Below are 26,390 nucleotides of genomic sequence, written 5' to 3'. Positions count from 1 at the left end.
GGAAATAGAAGAAAAATAGCAAACTAGGAAATAGACAGGGAAGGAGCAGACAAAACAAAGAATCGAGAGAGGCACCACTGAAGCTAATAACAGAAAGCTTTAGTGAGGGAGTGGTCAGCATTGACAAGATTCCCGAGAGACCGAGTAATATGACTAGAAAGAATCCACAGGAAATGTCAATGAGGAAGTCATTAGTGTTCCAGTACAGAAATGACTCAGTTGAACAGAAGGGGAGGAAGTAGACTGCAATGAAGTAAATGTGAGGTAGAATGTAATTTACCCATTCAAGAAGGTTTTCTGTGATATGAAGGTGTGAGGTAAATCATATAGCTAGGGTAGAGGGAGGTTTTGTTTTTGTCTCTATCAGCCAGCCAGTAGATGAGTAGTTTATGGGAAAGAAGAAAAGAGTAAGTAATGGATGTATAGGGGTGCTATGGCAGTGAAAAGGGGGATGAGATATATAACAATGATCCCTTTAAAGCTCTATTTTTCCAGATTACAAAAGTGATACAAAATTGTATACAATTCAAATAACACAAGATTACAAAAAAACAGAAAGCAAAAGTCCCTTCTTTGATAGTTTCATGCCCAGAAATAACACATCTTTCCCCCCCACCCCCAAAGTCATGGCAACTTTATTGTCAGTGTGTGGCGGGGGCCTCAGTCATGATAGAGACACAGGAGGCAGCCAAGGAGGGTGGGAGGGTGTCCATGTAGCCCTCCCAGAGGGCCTGGTGCTGGGAGTCATCCAGGGCGTGGACCAATGCCCAATACTGATTAATCATTCAGTGGCCAGTGGTCTGGGCCACAGGGTTCCATGAACTTCTCCACAAGGTCCACAAACAGGTCTCTGACATCCTTATTGTGGGTCAGCTTGGAGGCCACATTTACCAGCCTCCAGGACCTGGCTTCCATCTTCAAAAAGAGGGCACTTTGATCTCCTTCAAGTCCTGGAGACTCTCCTTCAAGTCCTGGAGACTCTCCTTCTCTAAGTCCACATCATTGTCATCCACCCAACTCCGAGGGTCCAGTTCGGGATCATGAACTCAGCACAGAAGGCAAAATCCCAAAAGCTTAGGGACTGCAGTTTTTTCCTTCCCTGTCCCAGAGCAATTGTTGGCAAAGAAGGCAATAGCTGCATAGTCCCTGGCCAGTCGCTCAAACAGGAGGAAGTGCTGCTGGGTGTTGTCGACCAGGGAGCCTTCATTTCCTCTACCACCTTGAAGACTCGCTTAAAGTTATCAGACTGTCTCCAGTAGCTCTTGAGGGTGATACCAGTTTTGGTGCCTATGTCATCCAGGTGTTTCTTGGTGCCCTTGGACAGATTCTTGCCCAGCGCCTCCCGCATGAAGGCCTGGTTAGAGGCAGAGTCCCTCTAGATGAACAGTGCCTGTCGAGAGGGTGGGATCTGGAAGATGAGCTGGTGCCGCAGTTTTGGTGGTGCATGGAGCAGGTGCTCAAGCACATGGAAATTACCATAGTGGTCCATGGTGTCGCTCTGGAGCATTGCTGCTGTGGCCCCGGGCTGCTTCAGGATTCCCCAGCAAGCACACCCTCAGGGCCACCACGTTGCTCACCAAATCACCATCCAGCCAGAGGTGATACACATCCTGGTTGATGACGGTCATGTTCCCCATGAAGATGTCCAGCTTGCTGGTCACAGCAATGCCAAGAGCCCCAGTAGGAGGAAGGACCCTTTGGCCTGCACACGGCTGCCCAACACATCTTGTTAGTAATTTACTTTTAATATTTTCAGTGACTGCATATAGATTTAGCTGGCTATATAGTTTTTCACTGCAAGTGTATGTCAAGATTGATTTAGCCTTTGCCCTTTTGATGGGCACTTGGGTTGTTACAATATTTTTTTGATTTAAAGATAAAGTTAAGATGCTGTATGTATACATATCTCCTTGCATCAAAAGAGTGTATTTTGAAGATTAAACTTCTAAGAGTAGAAATATTGCATCAGAGAGGATGGATAATCAAATTTATAACAGATAAATCACCTTGCAAAAATGAGATTCTAGTTTGTATTCCTACCTACAGTTTGGGAGCACAGGAGTTGATGCAACATATGGGTGAGGAGTAAAATTCTTTGGGGTTCTGGTTCGAGATGGTGAAGCAGGAAGAAAAAACTTACCTCTTCCCATAGACTCCCTGAATCTACAGATACAGAAGAAACAATTTTCTCTTAAAAAACAAACAAACAAAAAAAACCCAAGTTGACTGAGTAACTACTGCACATTGGGCAAATGAGAAGAAAGTCACATTGAAGCAGGTTGGAGAGGCTGGGACACAATCTTGCCATAAATCCTATTTTGCCATACCAGGAAAAAATCTCAAACCCAGAGATTCTCCCTGATGAGTGAAAAGTTTGAACCCCAAATCAGGCAGCTCAACTTTTAGGACCTGTACCTAGAGACAAGCCTTCAAAACATCTAACTCTGAAAATGAACAGGAGTCAAGTGCTGAGATCTACAAAACTGTATGTCTCTTAAAGTATCCATGCACCTGGACTCACCCTCCTCAGGGCCCAGCACAGTGGCAGCCTATTGCACCCAGGCTGAGGGGCAACTGGTTGTGATTGTGAAAGAAGGGGTAGAGTATAGACTGAGAATGAGAAAGAGTAGTCAAGCGTGGTTCCAAAGTAGTAATTCATTCAAATAATGCTAAGGCTCATTAACACTCTATTGTGGAAATAAAACCACATGAAGTCAAGACAACTTGGTCAAGCTTTCTAACATCTTTAGGATTAAGAGTTGTTTAGAAGAGCCTGAAGATTACTTGGGAGAAATTACTGGATTTAATTAATCCTGAAAGACAAAGCCAGAGTTGGTTTCTTACTTACCATACATTTTATTTGATAATTTTGAATGGTTGACAAGAAAATTGTCTTTTGATGTTAATATCGCAAGTATTTAGATAGATCCTGTGGTGGTAAGGAAGATCATAGGCTACTAGCTGAAAGGCTGAGATGGGAGTCTTGAATGCAACAAACAATAGGAATATTGTTGTTGTTATTCAGTCCCTAAGTCATATCTGACTCTTTGTGACTCCATGGACTGTAGCATGCCGGCTTTCCCTGTCCTTCACTATCTCCTAGAGTTTGCTCAGACTCATGTCTGCTGAGTCATGATGCCATCCAACCATCTCATCCTCTGCCACCCCTTTCTCCTTCTGCCCTCCATCTTTCCCAGCATGAGAAATATAGAAGAAAACAAATTAGATCTTTTAAAATTGCATTTACAGATTTGTTTTCTGTGTTTGTGTTTCAAATGAGTTATAAAGAAAAAATAGAGTATGATATTGCCATAAATCTTATTTGGAACTTAACCTTTTAAAACTGTATTTCTCTCTTTTTTTCTCTTTTTTGGTCCACAGTCAAGAGGAACGTGGAGTGTTGGCTCATATGCTGCTGATTTTTAGATTTCCTTCTACTGAGGACCCTGAAACCATCAATAAAAAAATACAACGTGTTTTACATGAAAAGCTGCAAGATGCTGTAGGACCCCCTAAATTAGACCCTGATTCAGTTGAAATTAAAAGTAAGTTTATTTCTTCGAATTCAATTCTCTTGCATAGAATAACTTTGGTCTTGGGCACTAATCTTTAAAAGTTTTTGTTATGTCTTGCCACCAACAGAATACTTCTTTGGGACTAAATTAATCCAAATGAAGTTTTAAAAATTTTAATACTACCTTAAACTTACATCTCCCCTGCAAGTCTGTCATTAACTCGTGAGCCTGGATTCTTTTTCTATGTTTAGCCTTACACTTTAGCTATAGAATCCAATGAATGGAAAAAGTGGCTCTGTGTATTTATTCCTCTTCTTGTTGCTTACTTTTATGTTCTGAGTGTGATGGCTTATATGCTACTGATTTTTAGATTTTGTGAAAGATTCATGCCATCTACCTATTTTCATTCAAACGTCATTAATAAACCTTATTAGCTTCTTCTCTCGGAGAAGGCAATGGCAACCCACTCCAGTACTCTTGCCTGGAAAATTCAATGAACAGAGGAGCCTGGTGGGCTGTAGTCCATGGGGTCACTAAGAGTCAGAAATGACTGAGCGACTTCACTTTCACTTTTCACTTTCATGCATTGGAGAAGGAAATGGCAACCCACTCCAGTGTTCTTGCCTGGAGAATCCCAGGGATGGGGGAGCCTGGTGGGCTGCTGTCTATGGGGCTGCACAGAGTTCGACAATACTGAAGTGACTTAGCAGCAGCAGCTTCTTCTCTTAGGCCCTTTGCTGATGAAAAGTATATCGTTTATCTTTTGGCAAAAATTATTTTTGGTATATTATACAACTAACTTGAAAAATCTAAATTTTTTGGTTTTGTCAGGGCAAGGGAACAAGATAAACAGTGATAGGTCCTCATAAATAGAAAGTGAAAAACATACAAGACCCTCAGGGGAAATATAAGATTGGTTAAAAGCTCAGTCATGTGCTACAGTACAGTGTTAGTCTCTAGAAATGGTGTACCAGCCACATGTATATCCTTAAAGTTTCTGGTAGCCACATTAAGAAAGTAAAAGTAAACATGTCAAATGTATTTAATTAATTTATGCATTTAACCCAATATATCCAAAGTAGTACTACTTCGACAAGTAGTTCATATAACTGTCTACTCTTGAAATAATAATGTAGTTTATAATACATTGTATTCATAATGTAATTATGAATACATATACATATACAAATAGTATATGTAAACATTTTTCATGAGATTTGAAATCAGTTGTATATTTTATATTTATAATGCACTTCAGTTTAGCCACATTTCAAGAGCTTACTAGGCACATGTGGCTGGTAAATAAAGTATTGGATATGGCAGGACTAGAAACTACAGAATAAAGCACAAGTAGAAAGAAGGAATAAAAGCACTAATATAAAAGCTGACAGATGTAACCAGAGACCAAACCTGGTGGTTAGTCCCTCTACTTGCTTAGAAAAGGAAGCCCACTAGTCAGGGCCAGCTATTAGGATGTAATTTGTGGGGCCCAGTGAGAAGTGAAAGTCTGAGACTCTTTTGAAAAGCAATTAGACAGTGCTGTTAAAGGTGCTAAGATATACGATTTTTCTTTCATGATCTTTCTTGATTTGTCATGGTATTTTTATCTATTAATTAATGACATTTTAAATGAAAAAGTGGAGAAGGAAATGGCAACCCACTCCAGTACTCTTGCCTGGGAAATTCCATGGATGGAGGAGTCTGGTAGGCTGTAGTCCATGGGGTCGTGAAGAGTCAGACATGACTGAGCGACTTCCCTTTCACTTTTCACTTTCATGCATTGGAGAAGGAAATGGCAACCCACTCCAGTGTTCTTGCCTGGAGAATTCCAGGAACAGGGGAGCCTGCTGAGCTGCTGTCTATGAGGTTGCACAAAGTCGAACACGACTGAAGCGACTTAGCAGCAGCAGCAGCAGTAAGTGATAAAGTCAAAATTTTAAATTAGTAGCATGAGTTTTGCTGATCACCTTTATATTGTGAAATGTCAATTTCAAATGCAAATACGAAAGCATTTCATTTTTATTTGGAATCATGAAAATTATACAACTGTATTTCATAGCTTATCCATGCATGTATCTTGGTTACCAGAACCAAAGAAATGCTAGAGAAGTCTAGCTCAACATTATTTATTTCCTTTCTAGATACAGGCACGTTTTACCAGTGCTCTCTACCATCAGCTTATGTGAGGAAGGACCAAAACATCCTTCTATATCATTATTTTCAGCTAAAGCTTTTGGCTAATACAAAGAAGTAATGGGCACAAGAAAGGGTATGGTAGGTCCCTTAGTCATTTGTGTTTATTTGAATGCCATTACTTCTTTAGTGTTCTAAGCAAGTTCTGGTTCAAATAGAAAACTTGGCCTCCTGGGGCTGTCAGTAACCTCTGTTTATATAGTGGTAGACATCAAACACTGTCTTGTACTCATTTTGAGTTTGCTGAACATTATGGGTCCATTGGAATTCTTAGTTCATAGGCTATCATGAATAACACATGCAAAAGGGGTAGCATGAATCCATGGACACATGGTATATATCTCCTCTGCCCATGCCATACTCAATTATCCTATCAAACTGCACTTCCAAACACAAATTATGACATACAATTATTATGAATTTCAACACAGTGAGCATTAAACCAAGTGCAAGGTCATGCTGAGTGTAGGACTTGGTGCAGATAACACGTCATGCATCCATGAAGTCAATCTTATCAGTAGTATGTAAAAAAAAAAGAAAGAAATTCAACGAAGTAAATTTAAAGGTCTAATTGACTTTATTTAATGATTTACGGATTGGGCAGCACTCTGCCTTAGCGGACAGACAGGAACTCCGAGGAGCTATACAAAATGGCCGGGAGGCAAGACAAGGAAGTTTTCTGGCAACGTGGATTGTGTCAGAAAAGGGCAACTTCATATGGGGGACGATGGGGGTCGGCAGACAGATTACTTCACTAGTGCTGACTAGGTTATTCCAGATTCACTGATTAAAAGTCACATTTATAAAATAGGTTGAATCTGCAATTAGGCTAGATGGTAAGTTTGGCTTATTGATGTGGGACTTAGCACAATGACGCCATTTGGAGTCCCTTATTTATTTTTGTAATATTATCAACATGCAAAGCCCGGATTTTCTCTAGGAAAAGCTTGAATTAAAGAACAGAATATTGAAGTAGGGAGACTTGTGGTGGTGTTTTTAAATATTTACTAAGAGTAAATGGCGACTTCTTCCTTATTGTTTCATTTTCCCCAAATGTAGCCAGAATAAGGTCAGAAAAGTCTTTCTAGAAAATAGATTTTTTGTGAATCAATACTATTAAATACTAGAAAAATTAACATTATTATTATTTTTTAATCTTTAGAAACCCTATCTTGCCATGTTCAAAGAAATAGTTTTATTCATTCAAAATCTACTGAATCAGGAAATTTGAGTATTGAGAGTTTTATGTAACTATTGGTTGGTTTAGCATTTGGATAGAATTAGGGTCTGATAGTTGAGCTAAGGAGCCCCTGGCTAGAGCTGAATGACAATTTGAGAGCAAGTTGTCTTTCTAAAACTTTAGCAAAAAGAAGACCAAGAAATGGACAGCATTATTTTTCAATGGGAGTGAGAACTAATCTATGGACATGCACTAGGATATGTTGTATAGATGGAACTATGCTTTTGAATTTGGTAAAAAAATAATACAAAACTGAAATAATGGCCAATAAAAATATGATTGCATTTGGGGAATCAATATTGCAATTTAGAACAGGATTTCCCCTCATAAGCTATGGACTACCTACATCTTATTTCCTGCTATAAAACTCAGATTCCTGGGTTTCAGGACAAACTCGGAGTTACTGGGGAAAGGAAACGGAATTTACATTATAAAGATGCTCTTTAGGTGACTTTTAGCCACACTAAAGTTTAAGAAACTGTTCAAATCTCCCTTCTCCCCAAGAAAATGAATATACTATGTCTATGATAAACTGTGTTGCTTCTTGAAAGTTTTACATCATAGAGATGCTATTTTTTAATGGAATTGAGCAACCTTTGGTATTTTAAGTACTCAGTGGCATTATGAAATTCTGATGTGCAGAACCTATTCTATTGACCATTTCTGTGTGTTTCAGAAATCAACAAGACAGAAACAGACAACTTCCTGAACAACTGTAAGTTTAACACATTTATTAAAATTGCATTACCTGAATGAAAAAAGTTAACTCTACATTATTTAAGTTTACTTTGTCAGTATTATGGGATCAGAATAAAGTTTGATTTGTGCACATCTCATGGTGTTTATCTTACCTCTGAAGTACCTTCTATTGCAAAAGGATGAAAACTAGGAGGATTTTGAAATGGATGTATGGGGCCTGTGGCAGATGTGTAGTAGAAGTGAGCAGTACAGTTGTTAAAGAAAAGCCAAAAATATTTCTTAATGTTCTGATTGAAGATATCTACAATATATCCTCATGAAAATTTTCTAAAGATTGTATAGAAGTAATTTGTACTTCGACATTTTTCAGCTAAAGGCAGAAACTTAGTGCTACTCCACACTAAATAAAATCTTGATGTTATTAACTCATATTATAAAAATTACTGACACTTATGGGACTGGGGTTCTCCAAGCCAGGCTTCAACAATACGTGAATTGAGAACTTCCAGATGTTCAAGCTGGTTTTAGAAAAGGCAGAGGAACCAGAGATCAAATTGCCAACATCCGCTGGATCATCGAAAAAGCAAGAGAGTTTCAGAAAAACATCTATTTCTGCTTTATTGACTATGCCAAAGCCTTTGACAGTATGGATCACCACAAACTGTGGAAAATTCTGAAAGAGATGGGAATACTAGACCACTTGACCTGTGTCTTGAGAAATCTGTATGCAGGTCAGGAAGCAACAGTTAGAACTGGACATGGAACAACAGACTGGTTTCAAATAGGAAAAGGAGTACGTCAAGGCTGTATAATGTCACCCTGCTTATTTAACTTATATGCAGAGTACATCATGAGAAATGCTGGGCTGGAGGAAGCACAAGCTGGAATCAAGATTGCTGGGAGAAATATCAATAACCCCAGATATTCAGATACACCACCCTTCTGGCAGAAAGGGAAGAAGAACTAAAGAGCCTCTTGATGAAGGTGAAAGAGGAGAGTGAAAAAGTTGACTTAAAGCTCAACATTCAGAAAACGAAGATCATGGCATCTGGTCCCATCATTTCATGGCAAATAGATGGGGAAACAGTGACAGACTTTATTTTGGGGGGCTCCAAAATCACTGCAGATGATGACTTCAGCCATGAAATTAAAAGACATTTACTCCTTGGAAGGAAAGTAATGACCAACCTAGATAGCATATTAAAAAGCAGAGACATTACTTTGCCAACAAAGGTCCATCTAGTCAAGGTTATGGTTTTTCCAGTAGTCATATATGGATGTGAGAGTTGGACTATAAAGAAAGCTGAGGGCCAAAGAACTGATGCTTTGAACTGTGGTGTTGGAGAAGACTCTTGAGGGTCCCTTTGACTGCAAGGAGATCCAACCCGTTCATCCTAAAGGAAATCAGTCCTGAATGTTCATTGGAAGGACTGATGTTGAAGCTGAAACTCCAATACTTTGGCCACCTGATGGGAAGAGATGGCTCATTTGAAAGGACCCTGATGCTGGGAACGATTAAAGGCGTGAGGGGAAGGGGATGACAGAGGATGAGATGGTTGGATGGCATCACTGACTTGTTGGACATGAGTTTGGGTAAACTCTGGGGGTTGGTGACGGACAGGGAGGCCTGTCGTGCTGCAGCACATGGGGTTGCAAAGAGTCAGACACAACTAGCGACTGAATTGAACTGAAGTGACGGGATTGGGGTATAGGTGGATGAAATTACTGAAGGCCCAAATAATATCTTCACCCATATTTTAAAGGTACTGACTCAAGGCACAGTGTTTCTTCCTCCTATGGCAGAATACCCTACCATGATTTAGAGAATATATTTGATATTTAACAGAATTACACAATACCTTTATATTGAAAGATGAAATGTACTACTCATCAGCTCAGAATGTTGGTTAATTCACAGGGTTAACTAAATGTAAAACCAAAGAATAATCCCATTACATGGCGTATCTTTTCCCTACTAGTATTTGTTGGGAACTTGTTATGTACTAGTGCTATGTTAGTCAATAGGGACATAAAATGGGTGATTTAATCCTTGCTTAAAGCAGCTTACACTTCACTGAGACTAGATATATGAGACTAACACATGAACACAGAATTACAAGACAGTAGCTCTCAAACAGGGGCAATTTTGATCCTCCGCCCCCCCCACCGCCGCCCCGCCAAGTGACTACGTCCTATTGTGGCATTTGGGTTATCATGATGGTTGGGGGGCAAGGATAATACTGGTATCTAATATGTATAGGCCAGGGATCCTTTTAAACATTCTGTGATGCACAAGATGGACCCCCACAACAAAGAATTATCCATCTGAAAATGTCAGTAATGCCAAGATTGAGAAACTCTGTTATAAACAATATTCTATTACTAATATTAGATATATATACATACAATAATTTATGTACTAATATATACTAGTCTGTTGTATATAGAGATAAATATATACATATGTATATACATACACAGGCTTCACAGTTGGCTCAGGGGTGAAGAACCCACCTGCCAATGCAGGAGATTCAGGAGACTTGGATTTGATTCCCATGTCAGGAAGATCCTCTGGAGAAGGAAATGGCAACCCACTCCAGTATTTTTGCCTGGGAAATCCCATGGATAGAGGAGCCTGGTGGGCTACAGCCCATGGGGTTGCAAAGAGTAGGACATGACTGAGCATGCACAACAGTTTGATGCATAAAAATAGTTGCTAACAAATGCATCCTCTCTTCTGCAGGTTGTGGGACACGAAGGAATAAAACCTCAGGACAGAGTCTCAGGATTGTTGGTGGAACAGAGGTACAAGAGGGTGAATGGCCTTGGCAAGCTAGTCTGCAATGGGATGGGATCCATCGCTGTGGAGCAACTTTAATTAATGACACATGGCTTGTGAGTGCTGCCCACTGCTTTAGAACGTAAGTATTGAACCTTGAAAATGACTGGATGGTGGTGGTGGTTTAGTCACTAAGTCCTGTCTGACTCTTGCGACCCCATGGACTCTAGCCTTCCCAGGGTCCTCCATCTAAGAGATTCCCCAGGCAAGAATACAGGAGTGGGTTTTTATTTCCTTTTCCATGAGAATGACTAAGGGTGAGCAAAGTGCATTGGGCTTAGTAGGATGGAAATACCTCATGAGAGATGAGTTTAATACAAATAAAAGATTATATACATACATATGCATGTATATGCATGTTTTATCATAAAGGGCTTCCCTGGTGGCTTGGTAAAGAATTAGCTTGTGATGAAGGAGACCTGGGTTCAATCATTGGGCTGGGAAGATCCCCTGGAGAAGGAAAAGGTTACCCACTCCAGTATTCTGGCCTGGAGTATTCCATGGACTGTATGGTCCATGGGGTCCCAAAGAGTCGGATACAAGAGAGTAGGAAACACATAAATGTTAGTAAGAGGTTTTATAGTCTAGAAATGGAAATGGTATCAAAGAACATGTAGAAAAATTATCTACTGACAATTATACAGTAATTTATCAAAGGAAGCAGGATTTTGAGAATTATTTCTGGACATTGAGCTTGGTGTGAAAAACAAGAGCCGTTTCTCAGGTAGATTCTACATATCTACCTGAGATAGATGCTAAGTGAATTGTTGTTTTGATCCTGATGGAGAAATTCTAAGAAAAAATTATATATGAAGAAATTTGGTAGTAACAAATTATTGATACAACTGAATAGATTGACTAGTTATATTTCAAGGAATTTTGATTCAGTCTTCCAACCCATTGCAAAATGCCCGAGGTATACAAGATAAGTAATGCTTTGTTAAATTATTGTATAGCGGTTTTGATTTTCAGAGAAATGTGTGGATAGGCAACATGGTTCACGCAGAATGCATACAGTTCTCTCATTCTGTACAAGATATGCTTTCCATATGTCCCTTGGAGTCACTGATGCCCAGAAATATCAAAAGGCCCTAGGATCTAGAGTGGGTGACTCGGTATGCAGAATGAAGTGCACATCCTAAGAAAACATGTATGTGTGCTCAGTTGCTCAATCATGTCCAAGTCTTTGCAACCCTGTGGACTTTAGCCCTCCGGGATCCTCTGTCCTTAGGGTTCTCCAGGCAAGAATACTGGAATGGGTTGCCATTTCCCTCTCCAGGGAGTCTTCCTGACCCAGGGACCGAACCTGCATTTCCTGTGTCCTCCTGCATTGGCAAGTGGATTCTTTACCACTGAGTCACCTGGGAAGCCCTAGGAAACATGATGCAGTGGTATTTCCACCTTATCTGACCCCTGAACCTTAGACTGGAAAGCATTTGTATCTATGCATAGAAACCATAGTTTTAAAAGGAAAACTTACTTTGACATGTGTGTGCTAAATTATTTAATATAAACAGTTATATTAGTAACATGGTAAAGTGGGATTTGTTCCTCATACTTTATCCTCAGGTATAACGACCCAGCCAGGTGGACTGCTTCTTTTGGAGTCACAATACATCCTCCAAAAATGAAACAAGCCCTCCGGAGGATAATTGTGCATGAAAAATACAAATATCCATCACATGACTATGATATTTCAGTCTTAGAGCTTTCCAGGCCTGTTTCCTACACAAATGCAGTACACAAAATTTGTCTCCCCGATGCATCCCATGAGTTCCGCCCTGGTGATGAGATGTTTGTGACAGGATTTGGAGCACTGCAAAATGATGGTGAGCATCTGAGGAGAAAGTCAAATCATAGTAACCTAATTTGGTATGCTAAGGCATTTAAAGAATGGAATGCCGTTATGCCAAAATATGTTGGTGGGTTGGTCACATGGACCTGGGCCAATCAGGTCCTACTTGGGAACTAAGCAATTTAGAAGATATGTAAATTCCTTCATACTCTAGGTAACTTTCAAGTACATCACTACAACTATAGTAATGGTGCTTGGTAAGATGGCTGAAAGAGTGAATATGTCTGAAATTTTTACTAGGGTAATAACCACGTAAGATTGTGAAGTGGGAGTGTTAGTTGCTTACTTGTGTCTGATACTCTTTGTGACTCCAAAGACTGTAACCTGCCAGGCTCCTCTGTCCATGGAATCCTCTAGGCAAGAATACTGAAGTGGTTTGCCATTCCCTTCTCCAGGGGATCTTCCTGACCCTGGAATCAAACTTGGATCTCCCACATTGCAGGCAGATTCTTTACCATCTGAGCCACCAGGGTATTAACCACATAAGAGATTAAGGATTGTTAATACTTACACCCAATTGTGAAGATCAGAGAATCATAAAACCATCTTTCCTTACTGAAATTAACTTCTAAGCTTAATAATGACATAGTAATTAGTTAAGCAACTTGAGTTTCTTTTCTAGGCACCTAACTTCATTTAAAATAGTTATACTTCATTTCCCAAATACCATTGTATCTAAAAAAATGTATTCCTAAGATATTATGTGCCATCTCATCCAATCAGTCAGTTCAGTTCAGTAGCTCAGTCATGTCCGACTCTGCGACTTCATGGACTGCAACACCCCAGGCTTCCCTGTCCATCACCAACTCCTGGAGTCTACTCAAACTCATGTTCATTGGGTCGGTGATGCCATACAACCATCTCATTTAAAATAGTTATATTTCATTTCCCAAATACCACTGTACCTGAAAAAATACATTCCTAAGATTCTATGTGCCACCTCATCCAATAACTAATTATAAAAGACTTTCCTCAGGTTTATAGAATATATGTATATATATAAATATGAAGTCTATTTTTTTCCCTTTAGGTAGCAGTCAAAATCATCTTCGGCAAGTACAGGTAGATTTCATAGACACTAAAAGCTGCAATGCACCCCAAGCTTACAATAATGCCATAACTCCTACAATGTTATGTGCTGGCTCCTTGAAAGGAAATAGAGATGCATGCCAGGTAAGTGATTGAGTGCATAATTTTTTGTTCACCTTTTATCTTGAAATAATTACAGCTCTACAAGAAGTTGCAAAGATAGTACAGAGGGGTCCCCTCTAACCTTCACCAAGTGTTCTCCAGTGGTTACATCTCATATAACTAGAGTAGAATATAAAAGCTAGGAACTGATCTTGGTACAAGGTGTACTTCTTGCTTTTTATCACGTGTGCAGATTTGTGTCATCATCACTGCAGTTAAGAACTCTTCCATCACCACAGAGATCTTTCTTCCTTTATAAAAACATCCATTTCCTTCCCCCATCACTTTATCATCACTAACGTCTGGCAATCACCAATCTGTTTGCCATCTCTATAATTTTGTAATTTCAAGAATGTTGTATGAGTAGAATCATACAGTAGCCTTTTTTCAGAATTCCATTTTGATTTTTTTTTATAGTTCTGCTGTATATTACAATTATTTTTTAAGTAGATAAATTAAGATTTTTAGTTGGAGTTTTAATATCAAATTCTCAAAAATTCATAGAATAAGTAAACAGAAAAGTATAGTAATATAGTAGACCTGAAAAGCACCATGATTTGTCTATTAGTGTTTTTAACCATACTCTCTCTTTGTAGGAAAATTGTATGATTCCTGTAAGTTAAATACACATAACTTATCATAGTCTACTGGTGTTGAGATTTTACTAGTTTTAGTTGGATTTGAAATAGAAAACATACTTCCCCTTAAGCCTCTTTAACCTTTCATCATTCATAATATTAAATATTAATAAATATAAATATTAAATATTTCCTTTCTATAAATACTGAGAGCCACATCAGACAAGTTTTTGCTTCAAGTGCCAGATGTAACTTAGAAAACTTTAGAGGAGAAGGGAAGTCTATTTACTCATCTGTTCTTTCTTCCCTTCTGGTTTTCTAAAATTTTTTTAAACATATTTTTAATTGGAAGACAATCGCTTTACAATATTGTGTTGGTTTCTGCCATACATCAACATGAATCGACCATAGGTATACATATATCCCCTCTCTCTTGAACCTCCTTCTCACCTCCCACCCCTCTAGGTTGTCACAGAGCACCAGGTTTAAACTCCCTGCATTATACAGCAAATTCCTACTAGCTATCTATTTTACATATGGCAATGTATATGCTTAAAATTCTTTTTATATCATTTCTTTTCTGTTTCAGAAACTTCCTTTAGCCATTTTTTTAAAGTATAGATCTGCTAGTGTCAAGTTCCCTTAGATTTTCTTTGTTTGCAAAGTTCTTTATTTCCTATTTATTTGTAAAGCATAATTTTGCCAGGCATATAATTTATGCTTGACAGTTTTGTTTTTTTTTTTTTTAGTGCTTTAATCATGGCCTCTGTAATCTATGATAGGAACTTGCTATAATTAGAATTGTTTTTCTCTTGCAGATGAAGTGTCATTTTTTTCTTACTATGTTCAAGATTTTTTCTTTGTCTTTAATTTTCAGAAGTTTGAGTTTGTATCTTGGCATGGATTTCTCTTGGTTATACTGCTTAGGGCTTGCTCACCTTTTTAATCTGCAAGTTTATGCCCTTTGACAAACTTGGGAAAGTTTCAGCCTTTGTTTCCTTGAAAAATTTTCAGCTTCATTTTGGAATCCAATAATAGGTATTTAGCACTTTCATTATGCTCTCAGAGATCTCTGAGCTTCTGTTCATTTTTTTTCCCACTCCTTTTTCTGTGTGTTCAGATTGAGCAATTTCTATCATTCTATCTTCAATTTCATTGATTTTGTTTTTACTTCCATCATCTCCTTCATTTTTCTGCTAAGCACTTCTAGTGAGCTTTTTATTGGATTTTTTATTTGTTTCATGATGGAAATTGCCCATTAAGACATTTTTGTGATGACTGCTTTAAAATCTTTGTCAGATAATTCCAACATCTGTCATCTCAGTGTCAGTGTCTGATTGATTGCCTTTTCTTATTCAAAATTTTCCTGGTTCTTGGTATTGGGTGATTTTCAGATATATCCTGGACATTTGGATATTATGTTATGAATTTCGGCATCCTAATTAAATCTTCTGTTTTTACAGGACTCCTCTGACATGACAGTGGAGTGGGTGGGGGAATGAGGTAGCACTTCTCCCATTCATTGTCCCCTGACACCAAGGTGGGGAAAGAGACCTTTGTTACTGCTGGATGGAGGTGGAATTGCAGGCTTCTCATTAGGGTTTCCTTTATGGCTCAGCTGGTAAAGAATCCACCTTCAATGCTGGAGACCTGGGTTTGATCCCTGGGTTGGGAAGATCCCCTGGAGAAGGGAAAAGCTACCCACTCCAGTATTATGGCCTGGAAAATTCCATGGACTGTCACAAATAAGACACGACTGAATCACTTTCACTAAGTGTGGGGTTTTTTTTTTTCTTTTAAGATGGGAGAAAATTATTAAATTTATTTTATTTTATTTTTTTGACCGTGGCGTGCCTGGCATACAGGATCTTAGTTCCCCGACCAGTGATCCAACCCATGCTCCCTGCATTGGACTGCCAGAAAAGTCCTGAAACTTATTAGATCTAATTTTTTAAAAAATATATGCCATTTTCCTTCCTCACCCTTCTTGGTGGAGGAACAGAAAATCCCCTCACACACTCCATTTAGGGGATTTCACATATAAAGTCTAGGATGGTGAGGATGAAGTAAAAAAATACCACTCTGGATGGGGGCAACTTGTTACTGCTCCCCTTGTGGTCTCCACTGACATCATGGGATAGTGGCCTTATCACTGCTTGGCTCTCCACTAGGTCTGTTCTGACATCACCCTAATGAGTTCTGCCTCATCGATATTGGGGGATAGTCCATGCTCCCCAGCTGGTTACCACAGGGGAGGAAGAAGAAGGCTTCATCATCACCTGGCAGGGATGAAAGAGAGGCTCCCCACTCAGCCTCCTCTGACACCAGTCAGGTGGGAATTGGACTTCCTTAGATTCTGTAAGGGTGGAAGTCCAGTCTCCCCACTTGGCCCTTGCTGATAGGGTTGGGATGGGACCACACTTTTTTCTGTGATTGACTCACAGTGTGTACACATCAATCACCCAGCTTATACATTATCAACTCATGACCAATCTTATTTCATTCCTACATATTTTAACCCCCAACCTTCTTCTTCCCATCCTCAACTCCAGATCTATTTTGAAGTAAATCACAGTTGTGTATAATTTCATTTGAAAATATGTTACCTCTTCTGTTAATACAATACCTTTTTGATGATATTATTAGATGTGAATGTCTCATAAATTTGGGGAACTAAAGAGGAGAAACCAAGTTTGGCCTTGTGATTATAACACACTGCTTTTCTGTTTCAGGAGGAATCTGGTACTTCCCCCTCTCAAAAATCATCAGTAACTTCATATGCAGAAATCTTTACTTGGATCTCTTACTCCCTCCCATGTCAGTGGCGTGTGGCTACCTCCTCTTAAAATATGATCTTGTTTTGGGTTCTATAATCCTGAAATATGCTGATTTCCCCCTCCCTCCTTTTCCAACAACTCATTTCTGTTTCCTTATTTTGGTTTCTCTTTATTTCCCTCTCGGCCTGTCTCTAAGCTTGGCTGTTCCTTATGACTCATCTTTTTTTTTCTCTACATATACTTTCAAAGAAATTACCTTTTCTTTAAGTTAGCTGTCACTTTAATGTCTTCCAAATATACATCTCCAAAATTAATCTCTTGCTCAAATTCAGTCTTGCATTTCCACCAAACCATTTCTATTTATATGTTTTAAGTTAGGATAAGACAGCTTTTACATATGTTCCATCTTAAATGCAACAGGCCTTCAGTCAATTCAGTCGCTGAGTCATGTCTGACTCTTTGAGACCCCATGGACTGCAGCATGCCTGGCTTCCCTGTCCATGAAATGTTTTTTTCATTTCAAGTTTCTCATTTATGTGATTGGCTTTCATTATTCTTGAAAACTTTTAAATCTCTTTCACATGTAATCAATTAAATCATAGAGTATTTTCCCCTTACTATTTCTTCCATATTTATCTCTTTGTCTCTATTCTTTCTGTTAAGAACTTAATTTATTGCTTCATTGCTTCATATCTTAATCACTAAAATTTGTTTCTTGTTTAGCTTCTGGCTTTAAGTTTCTGTTATGATATGTACATTCTTTTGTAAAAACATTTAGTGGAGTAGTTGATTTACTGTGTTGTGCTAGTTTCTGCTATACATCAAAGTGAATCAGCTATACATACCCATATCCTTGAATACACTTCCTGCTCTGTTTCTCATTAAACCACTCACTAAAAATAGCTGCATTTAAGAGAAAAATAGCACTGGATACAGACCAACGGACCCCTCAAAAGTTATGCAACTTTATAATCAGAGAATTAACAACATCATCAACAGCAAAAATAATTGTACCATGAAAAATAACTTAGTGTAGGTAGGCAGATTGCCCAGGGTGGCTGGCAGCTGACTGAGGGAAAGTTAAAAATGCACAAAAACAATAGAGTAGAAATACTGACTAGAAATACTGGCTTGCTGAGGGTGAGACAATGTACATGGGAGGGTAGCCCTGGGCAGAGGAGGAAGTACAACCTGGCAGGACCTGAGAATTAAGCAAGGATGGGGTGTGCCTCTCTGGGTAGGGAGAAGGGTTCCTGGGCATAGACACTCTTAACATTTTCTTAAACTAGAACCTCCAAGGCTTCTGCCTGTACAATAGCTGAGCTGAGACCTTTTTTTCTGGAAATTGCAGTTCTAATCCCATTATTCTGGCTCCCTTGCCCAAGTCCAAATACCTATAAGCCATCACAACTTCCACTTTGTACTGATGTAACTCCCCTATTCACCAATCACATGTGAGCTAACTAGTGTTAACAGAACCAACTGTCTCTTTCTCCGTTTGATACTTGCTGGACATCACCTAAGTTTTCAGCTTGTATTGCTGTTAGACTCACTGCTGTCTTTTTCCCTTAATTACTTTATTAGACTCATTCACTCCTGTCTCTTAAACAGATTTAAGCTTTGTAGTTTCTGGCATATTCCATTTCTTTTTCCTAATCTGCTATGTCTTCACATAGGCCTAGGTGTCAATTATCAAAATGATTTGTTATCCGATAGCTTCATACAGTACACTTTGTTTCTATCAGTACATTGTACACTCCTTGAGGGGAGGGCTCATGTGTTTAGACGCTTTTTACATCTCCTACCACATATGAGAGTATAAGGAAATATAATTATTGGTGAATTGATTTAAAAATTACAAACACATTATATCTAATTGAGTTATTATTAGTGTTAATTAATACTTTTATGTAAATGAAAGAAAATTCTCAAAGCAATTAGTGTAATGTAAAGGAAAAAAGCATAGACTTCTTAGTGAAATCACTCTGGATATTGAATAGCATGTGATATCAGGAAAATTGCTAAACTCTGTTAGTTTCAGCTTCTTCATTGCTAAAATAGAGAAAATGAAACCTAACTCCATGCTTTGCTGCCAGAATTACACGAGTTAATGAAATAATATATTAATTATTTAAGCACTTCATATAGTGTTGAACATGTAATGAGTGGTCAGTAACTGGAGATCCCAGGATTTTGGGGGAAGATCAGTCAGCACCTTGTTTTTATGACCCATATAAAAGAAATAGCCTACTGACTTTCACAAGGCATAAACAACTGGAGTTTGTGTTTATATATACATATTCACTAAGTTCTGTTTTGTGCCAGGCTTTATGTTAAGCGTGTTATGTACACTGTCTTATGTAATCTTCAAAATTATCATTGCAGGTAGGTATTATTAGGAGCATTAGCAATAAGTAAATTAAAGGTCTTAGCCAGCTTGGAGGGGCCAGAATTGAGCTTTAAACCCAAGTGTCTGACTCTGATGTCCATGCTTTTTATCAGTACTAAACTCTTCACCCTTCTTTTAGGAGATGCGTCATACAGGTAGAGTGTGGGCAGTTATTTGTCAGATGTATCAGATTGGGGCTGTTCTGCCAAGAGATGGAGTCTTTTCATCTCAGAGTACTGAACCCTGAGTCTAACCAGCTCTCCAGGCAGGGGAGCTCCTCTTTTATGTGAATTACTGGCATAGGTAAAGGACATCACTTGTCATTTGAGCACACAGAAGATTTTTTAAAACTGCCCCTTTCATTAAATTCACGTTAAAAAATAACACATTTCTCTGTAATAAGCTGCAATATTAATTACTAATCTCTCTATTCTCCTTTAGGGCGACTCTGGAGGACCTCTGGTTAGTCCAGATGCTAGAGATATCTGGTACCTTGCTGGAATCGTGAGCTGGGGAGATGAATGTGGGCAACCCAATAAGCCTGGTGTTTATACTAAAGTGACTGCCTTCCGGGACTGGATCACTTCCAAAACTGGTGTCTAAGAGAACAGCCTAGCAGAATGGAACACACTTTTGTGTGCAGGTCATTCTTAGAGGTACAGAATTGCCGAAGTCATCATGCAGGTCACCTAGATCTGACCAATCGAACTAAACCGTCTGCTATTTCCTTCCGAGCTCTTCTCTGCACACCATCTTGCTTCTACCAGATGGATTCTGTCTCAACTTGCAGTCACTTGTTTTTCTAGAAGTTTTCTGTCATCAAATTTTGACTTGTTGACACAAATCTCTCTCATGTGTGTATGCAGTTTGAAGTGATCCCTTCCTTCATTTCGCTGGCTTTTCTCAACTCAGTAAATTTCCACTTTCAAGGTGCAGGACAAAGAGTCAAACGAAATATGAAAAGAAAAAAACTACATTTTTTACATACAGAAAAGTATTAGGTGTTTTTTCTTAATGCGATGAAAAAAATGATCATAATCATTATGAAAGGTCAGGTAAAGAGACAGCAGAAAACCAAATACTTCATGACGGTGAAAGAATGGGAACTAAGTTAAGGAAACAAAGAGAAACCAAGATATAATTTATTTGCACTTCCAGCAAACTGACAGAGATAAATGTGGGGAAGATTCTATTTTCTTGTCACCTATAATAATTATACAAACTCTATGTAATGTATTTGTTTTAAGTTAAAGCAAATAGTATTTATTTAACACGGCACTACTGAGAATGTCAACATATCATAATAAAAAATAAATATCATCAATTTGCTTGACATTTTGATAATCCACAAAGAAGGGGAAGATGGGGAAAATGTTACTCGTCAATTTACTGCGAATTCCTTTCAAATCTGAGGCTAGAGTGAAAATTTACCTAAGAACAAGCAGCGTATATTATGTGGTAAGATTTTTGTATGGTTGGGTGGGAGGAAATAAAAATAGAATCTGTATGAACTGTTGAATGAAATGATATTATCACCAAGAGCTTGTGTGTTTGTATTTAAAGTTTTTTCACATTGCATAGCTGTGAAGGGAAATAAGATCCAGGTGTGAGTGTGTATAGTTGTATAAATGCAGCTAAAGGTCAGACCTCTATTTTGAGATGACTGCTGATTCTGGCCTTACCACTCCACCTCCTTGCCCTCATTTCCAGTCTGTTCTTACACCACGTGTCTCTTAGACTCCTCTGGGCTCAGATGGGAGGATATTATGGGGAATTTATCCTGGAAGATGCCTCCCTGCTACATCTAGCATGACCCTGAATTGCTCACTGCCTGGATAGAAAATTGATAGAAAAAGCCTAATATCAATCACCTTCCTGATTTCAGCTTTGATAAATTACTATTGAGTTGTTAGATATACAACATTCAAGTGATATAGGCACTATTAAGTTAGGATTGGTTTCATGTTAGTGGTGAGATTTCACTGAATCTTTGCATTACCCTGTCCTCATTGTGTATAACTACTCATATGAGTTCTGTATTGTACCATAACCACTTTGAAAGAAACATTAGTAGAAAAAAAAATCCACCTAAATAGCATTGGCATATGAACTGATACAATTTAGGCACTAGGCTAAAATATGATATGAAATCTGACATGAATTTACTGTTAAATATTTTGTAGACATATATTTAATTTAATGAATTCTTTTGAAAAAATTGAGGAAAACGATGAATTTTAAAGAAAGACTTAAGTACAGTTCAGTTCAGTTCAGTTTAGTCGCTCAGTCGTGTCCGACTCTTTGCGACTCCATGAATTGCAGCACGCCAGGCCTCCCTGTCCATCACCATCTCCCGGAGTTCACTCAAACTCACGTCCATCGAGTCGGTGATGTCATCCAGCCATCTCATCCTCTGTCGTCCCCTTCTCCTCCTGCCCCCAATCCCTCCCAGCATCAGAGTCGTTTCCAATGAACCAACTCTTCGCATGAGGTGGCCAAAGTACTGGAGTTTCAGCTTTAGCATCATTCCTTCCAAGGAACACCCAGGGCTGATCTCCTTTAGAATGGACTGGGTTGGATCTCCTTGCAGTTCAAGGGACGCTCACATTTCCTACCATTTTCTCTTGTTTGGGAGAAGGCAATGGCACCCCACTCCAGTACTCTTGCCTGGAAAATCCCATGGGCGGAGGAGCCTGGAAGGCTGCAGTCCATGGGGTCGCTGAGGGTCGGACACGACTGAGCGACTTCACTTTCACTTTCAAGCATCGGAGAAGGAAATGGCAACGCACTTCAGTGTTCTTGCCTGGAGAATCCCAGGGACGGCAGAGCCTCGTGTGCTGCTGTCTATGGGGTCACACAGAGTCGGACACGACTGAAGTGACTTAGCAGCAGCCTCTTGTTTGAGTATACTTCACAGTTAGGCCTCTAGGTGGCACCCGTAGTCTGTAGGTAAAGGGAAGCAAGCCGTTAAGGTGTCAAGTGATGAAAGCTGTAGTAGGCATTCTGTATCAGGGTCTTGTAAAACCAAAAGGATACAATTCATCTTTAAGAAGGTGTTTAAAAATTAATCCATATAAATTGACAGCATGTTAGTATTTTCCACATTTCTGGAGGTAGTTTCCAAATTAAAGTAAAATTTGCAATGTGATAGGAATTTTTTTGGCAAACTTGAAGAGATTTAAATTAAGAAGAAATTTTAGAAGTTCAATTTCACAGTGGCATCATATATCTCAGAGAAATATTTCTCAAAAGATCTTAGAAATAGAGGTTTGGCCATAGTGAATATATAAGCGATAGTTCAAACTTAATGTGCACAGAGAAATAGATAAAACAGTATCATATTTTTAAAAGACAATTTTCTTTGAAAGTTAACTTCTACAGGATTTCAGATCTTCCCTAGTAGCTCAACTGGTAAAGGAACCGCCTGCAATGCAGGAGACCAGAGTTCAATCCCTGGGCTGGGAAGATCTGCTGGAGAAGGAAACGGCAACCCACTCTAGTATTCCTGCCTGGAGAATCCCATGGATAGAGGAGACTGGAGTTCAGTCCATGGGGTGGCAAAGAGTCGGATATGACCAAGTGACTAACACAACAAAGGGTTTCAGCATTCTTGAACTTGTCTTTTTTAGCCATTTCATTGGAGAAAATTAAGAAGTCATGACTGAAATAATATTTATTAACTGTGCAAGAAGTCAGGCATTTCTCAGCTATATTTTCTATCTCTTTTCCCACAGTACCTAGTAAAGTGCTCTGCATATAATAGCCTTTCAATAAATGTTGTTGAACTGACCTTTTATTTTTGTATTATGCAGAACGTGTAGCTTTGTTACTATTTACACATCAATTTTAAGAAGTAATCCAGATTTTACACTGGGTGATATAAGCCAGTTATTTAAACACACTAAGCCTCAATATACTCATTTTATAAAACAGGGGTAATAATATTCACCTCAAATGAATGCTGTAGAGATTAAAATGAGATATTTAAAAGTGCTTAACTAAGTTCTTAGGACATAGCAGGTGCTAAAGAAATTGTGCGATTATAACTGTTGCTGTAAGCTACAGTGTTACGTGATTGCTACTTGATTATTAATAGGTTGAATAAGTATTTTTAAGATGAAAAGATGATTAGATCAACAGAATGGGCTGGTTTCTTGTTTAATTTTAATTCTACAAAAGAACTTTTATTGAGATCATTCCAAAACATATTACCAAGTTGTTATTTTCATTTTTCATTTCAACTTTTAAAAATGATAAACCTTTTTAACTATAGAGCTACTGGACCATATGAAGATCTATAGTCTAGTTCAAACGATGCCTCCTCCATGAGGCCTCCTCAACTCTCTCAAGTGGAGATATTCTTTTTCCTGAAATTTCTGACCACTTAAAATTATTTTTATAATCAGATAATCATAGACTCACACAGAGCTGTGAAATATAATACATGCATGCTAAGTTGCTTCAGTTGTGTCTGACTCTGTGTGATCCCATGGATGGTATCCTGCCAGGCTCCTCTGTCTGTGGAATTCTCCAGGCAAGAATACTGGAATGGGTTGCCATGCCCTTCTCCAGGGGATCTTCCTGACCCAGGGATGGAACCCACATCTTTTATGTCTCCTACACTGGCAGTTGTTGGGTCCTTTATCACTAGCGCCACCTGGGAAGACCAGAAATATAATACAGAGAGATCCTATGTGTTCTTTATCCAGTTCATGGAAATGGTAACATCTTGATTAGCTGTAGTACAATACATAACCAGGAAGTTGACCATGAGACAATCTATCAACCTTATGAGAGTTTATGTTTTTAAAACATGCAATTATTTGTGTGTGTGTATTTAGTTCCATGTAATTTTATCTCACGTGTGGATTTGTGTGCACCACCAAGTCACAATGCAGAATAGTTTGGTCAAGGATCCCTCATGCTATGCACAGCCATCTGGCATCATCCCCATCCCCATTCCCAGTCTGTAATCCCTGACAAACAATCTGTTCTCCATCTATATAATTTTGTCTAAGAATGGTATATATTAATAACTGAGATCACGCGATATGTCTCCTTTGGAGGCTGGCCTCTTGACTCAGCATAATTCCTTTAAGATCAATCCAAATTGCGTGTGTCGTGCTCACACATGACAGTTCATTCTTACTTTATTGTTGTGTGTGTTTCACAGTATGGGTGCACTGCAATTTGTTTAACCATTCATACATTGAAGGGCATTTGAATTGTTTATAGTTTTTGGCTACTATGAATAAAGCTACTACAATGTTTGTATGTGGATGTGTAGGTCTTTTTGTGAACATAATTGTTCATTGTTTGTACGGTTCCATTTTTTTCTCGATCTTAAAGTATTATGCAGACGCGCATCAATTGTCAACCCTAACTTCCTTTGTGTACAAACTTTAAATTTACCACTGTTCTGCTGTACCATCATATGCACTTATTGGCCACTTAGAAACTTTGCCTGGCCAATATATGTTCAAATACAATAAGGTTATATCTTAATAGGGTTATTATATTAATATATTTTTATGTAAACATAAGGAATTTAATAATCAAATTTTGTGACATTCAATAAATTCACAAAACATTTTTAAAGAAATAGATTTTAGCAGAAAGCAAGTGCAGCAATAATGTTTATTAAATCTAGAATATTTCTCTTATTAGTTCTAACACTTCTGGTGGTGTAAATTGACAAATACTGGTGATGCTCAGATTTCTTTCTGCAAAAAGAAGCAGTCATACCATGGACTGGTTGACTTAAAAATAACAGAAATTTGTTTCTTGTGGATCTGGAGGCTGGGAAATCCAAGATCATGGTGTCACTTATAAAATAAAAAAGTAATAGGTTTAATGCACAACATTATTAATACAATTAACACTAAAATGTAATTCTACATTTGAAAATAAATGTGAGGGCATTATTAAATAAATTGCATGCAATGTGCCATTACAAATGGACTTTTTGAACTGAAATAGACATTTCTTCAAAGAAGACATTTCTTTAATTATTAGAGAAATGCAAATTAAAACTACAATGAGGCACCTCACACCAGTCAGAATGGCTATCATCAAAATGTCAACAAACAATAAATGCTGGAGAGTGTGTGGAGAAAAGGGAAATTCCTAAGCTATTGAAAGTACTGTTGGAATGTAAATCGGTACAGCCACTATGGAGAATAGTATGAAGCTTCCTTAAAAAACTAAAAATAAAACCACAATATGATCTAGCAATCCCACTCCTGGGCATATAGTCAGAGAAAAATTATGGTCTGAAAGGATGTATGCATCACACTGTTCATTGCAGCACTGTCTACAATAGCCAAGACATGGAAGCAACCTAAATGTCCACTGACAAATGAATGGTAAAGAAGATGTGCATATACACAATGGAATAATACCCAGCAATTAAAAAGAATGAAATAATGCTATTCGCAGCAACATGAATGGACCTGGAAATTATTATATTAAGTGAAGTAAGTCAGACAGAAAAAGACAAATATCATATGATATTGCTTACATGGAGAATCTGATAAAAAAAAATAAAAGATACAAATGAACTTATTTACAAAACAGAAGCAGACTCACAGACTAAGAAAATAAACTTATGATTACCAAAGGGGAAAGGTGGGGAGGAGGGATAAACTGGGATTTCGGAATTGACATATATACTCTACTATACTGAAAATAGATAACCGACAAGGACCTACTATATAGCACAGGAAACTCTGTATTCTGTAATAATCTAAATGGGACAGGAATAGATATATGTGTATGTATCACTGAATCACTTTTCTGTACGCCTGAAACTAACACATATTGTAAATTAACTATAGTATAATATAAAATAGCAGTATTTTTTAAATGGACTTTTCTTCCCACAGAAATATATTTAGGTAGAACTCCAGATGGTGTTACTAATCTGAAAATCAGACTTTCAGTCAGGAGAGAAAATCTGCTGGTCTACGTGGAGGAATTCTGCGAGGACAATTAAGATATTTGTATTTTAAAAACATGATAAAAGAAGAGAATTCTATTCTATTTGTGATTGCGCTCCCCCCAAAAAAACCTCATGTGAAGTGGTAAAAATATTAGTATCTTCAGGAAGCTGAAA

At 38.2% G+C, this 26,390-nt stretch overlaps 1 protein-coding gene and 1 pseudogene across 1 annotated transcript in view; one reads left to right on the top strand and one right to left on the bottom strand.

Annotated features, from left to right (window-relative positions):
• The window catches only part of LOC101121777 (transmembrane protease serine 11E-like), a 57,204-nt gene extending 32,650 nt beyond the window's left edge, over nt 1–24,554 (top strand). Inside the window, exons 5-10 of the mRNA XM_027971034.3 lie at nt 3,382–3,545; nt 7,625–7,663; nt 10,391–10,568; nt 12,056–12,315; nt 13,372–13,514; nt 19,718–24,554. Coding sequence (XP_027826835.1) covers nt 3,382–3,545; nt 7,625–7,663; nt 10,391–10,568; nt 12,056–12,315; nt 13,372–13,514; nt 19,718–19,879 — 946 coding nt within the window. The 3' untranslated portion in view covers nt 19,880–24,554. The remainder of the gene's footprint in view (nt 1–3,381; nt 3,546–7,624; nt 7,664–10,390; nt 10,569–12,055; nt 12,316–13,371; nt 13,515–19,717) is intronic.
• Nucleotides 661–1,904, bottom strand: LOC105613436 (acidic fibroblast growth factor intracellular-binding protein-like; annotated as a pseudogene).
• Nucleotides 24,555–26,390: the final 1,836 nt, after the last annotated feature.

This window comes from Ovis aries, chromosome 6 (assembly GCF_016772045.2).
Source record: "Ovis aries strain OAR_USU_Benz2616 breed Rambouillet chromosome 6, ARS-UI_Ramb_v3.0, whole genome shotgun sequence".
NCBI lineage: Eukaryota > Metazoa > Chordata > Mammalia > Artiodactyla > Bovidae > Ovis > Ovis aries.
The sequence above is the reverse complement of the archived record's forward strand: the minus strand, read 5'-3'. Positions and strand labels throughout refer to the sequence as shown.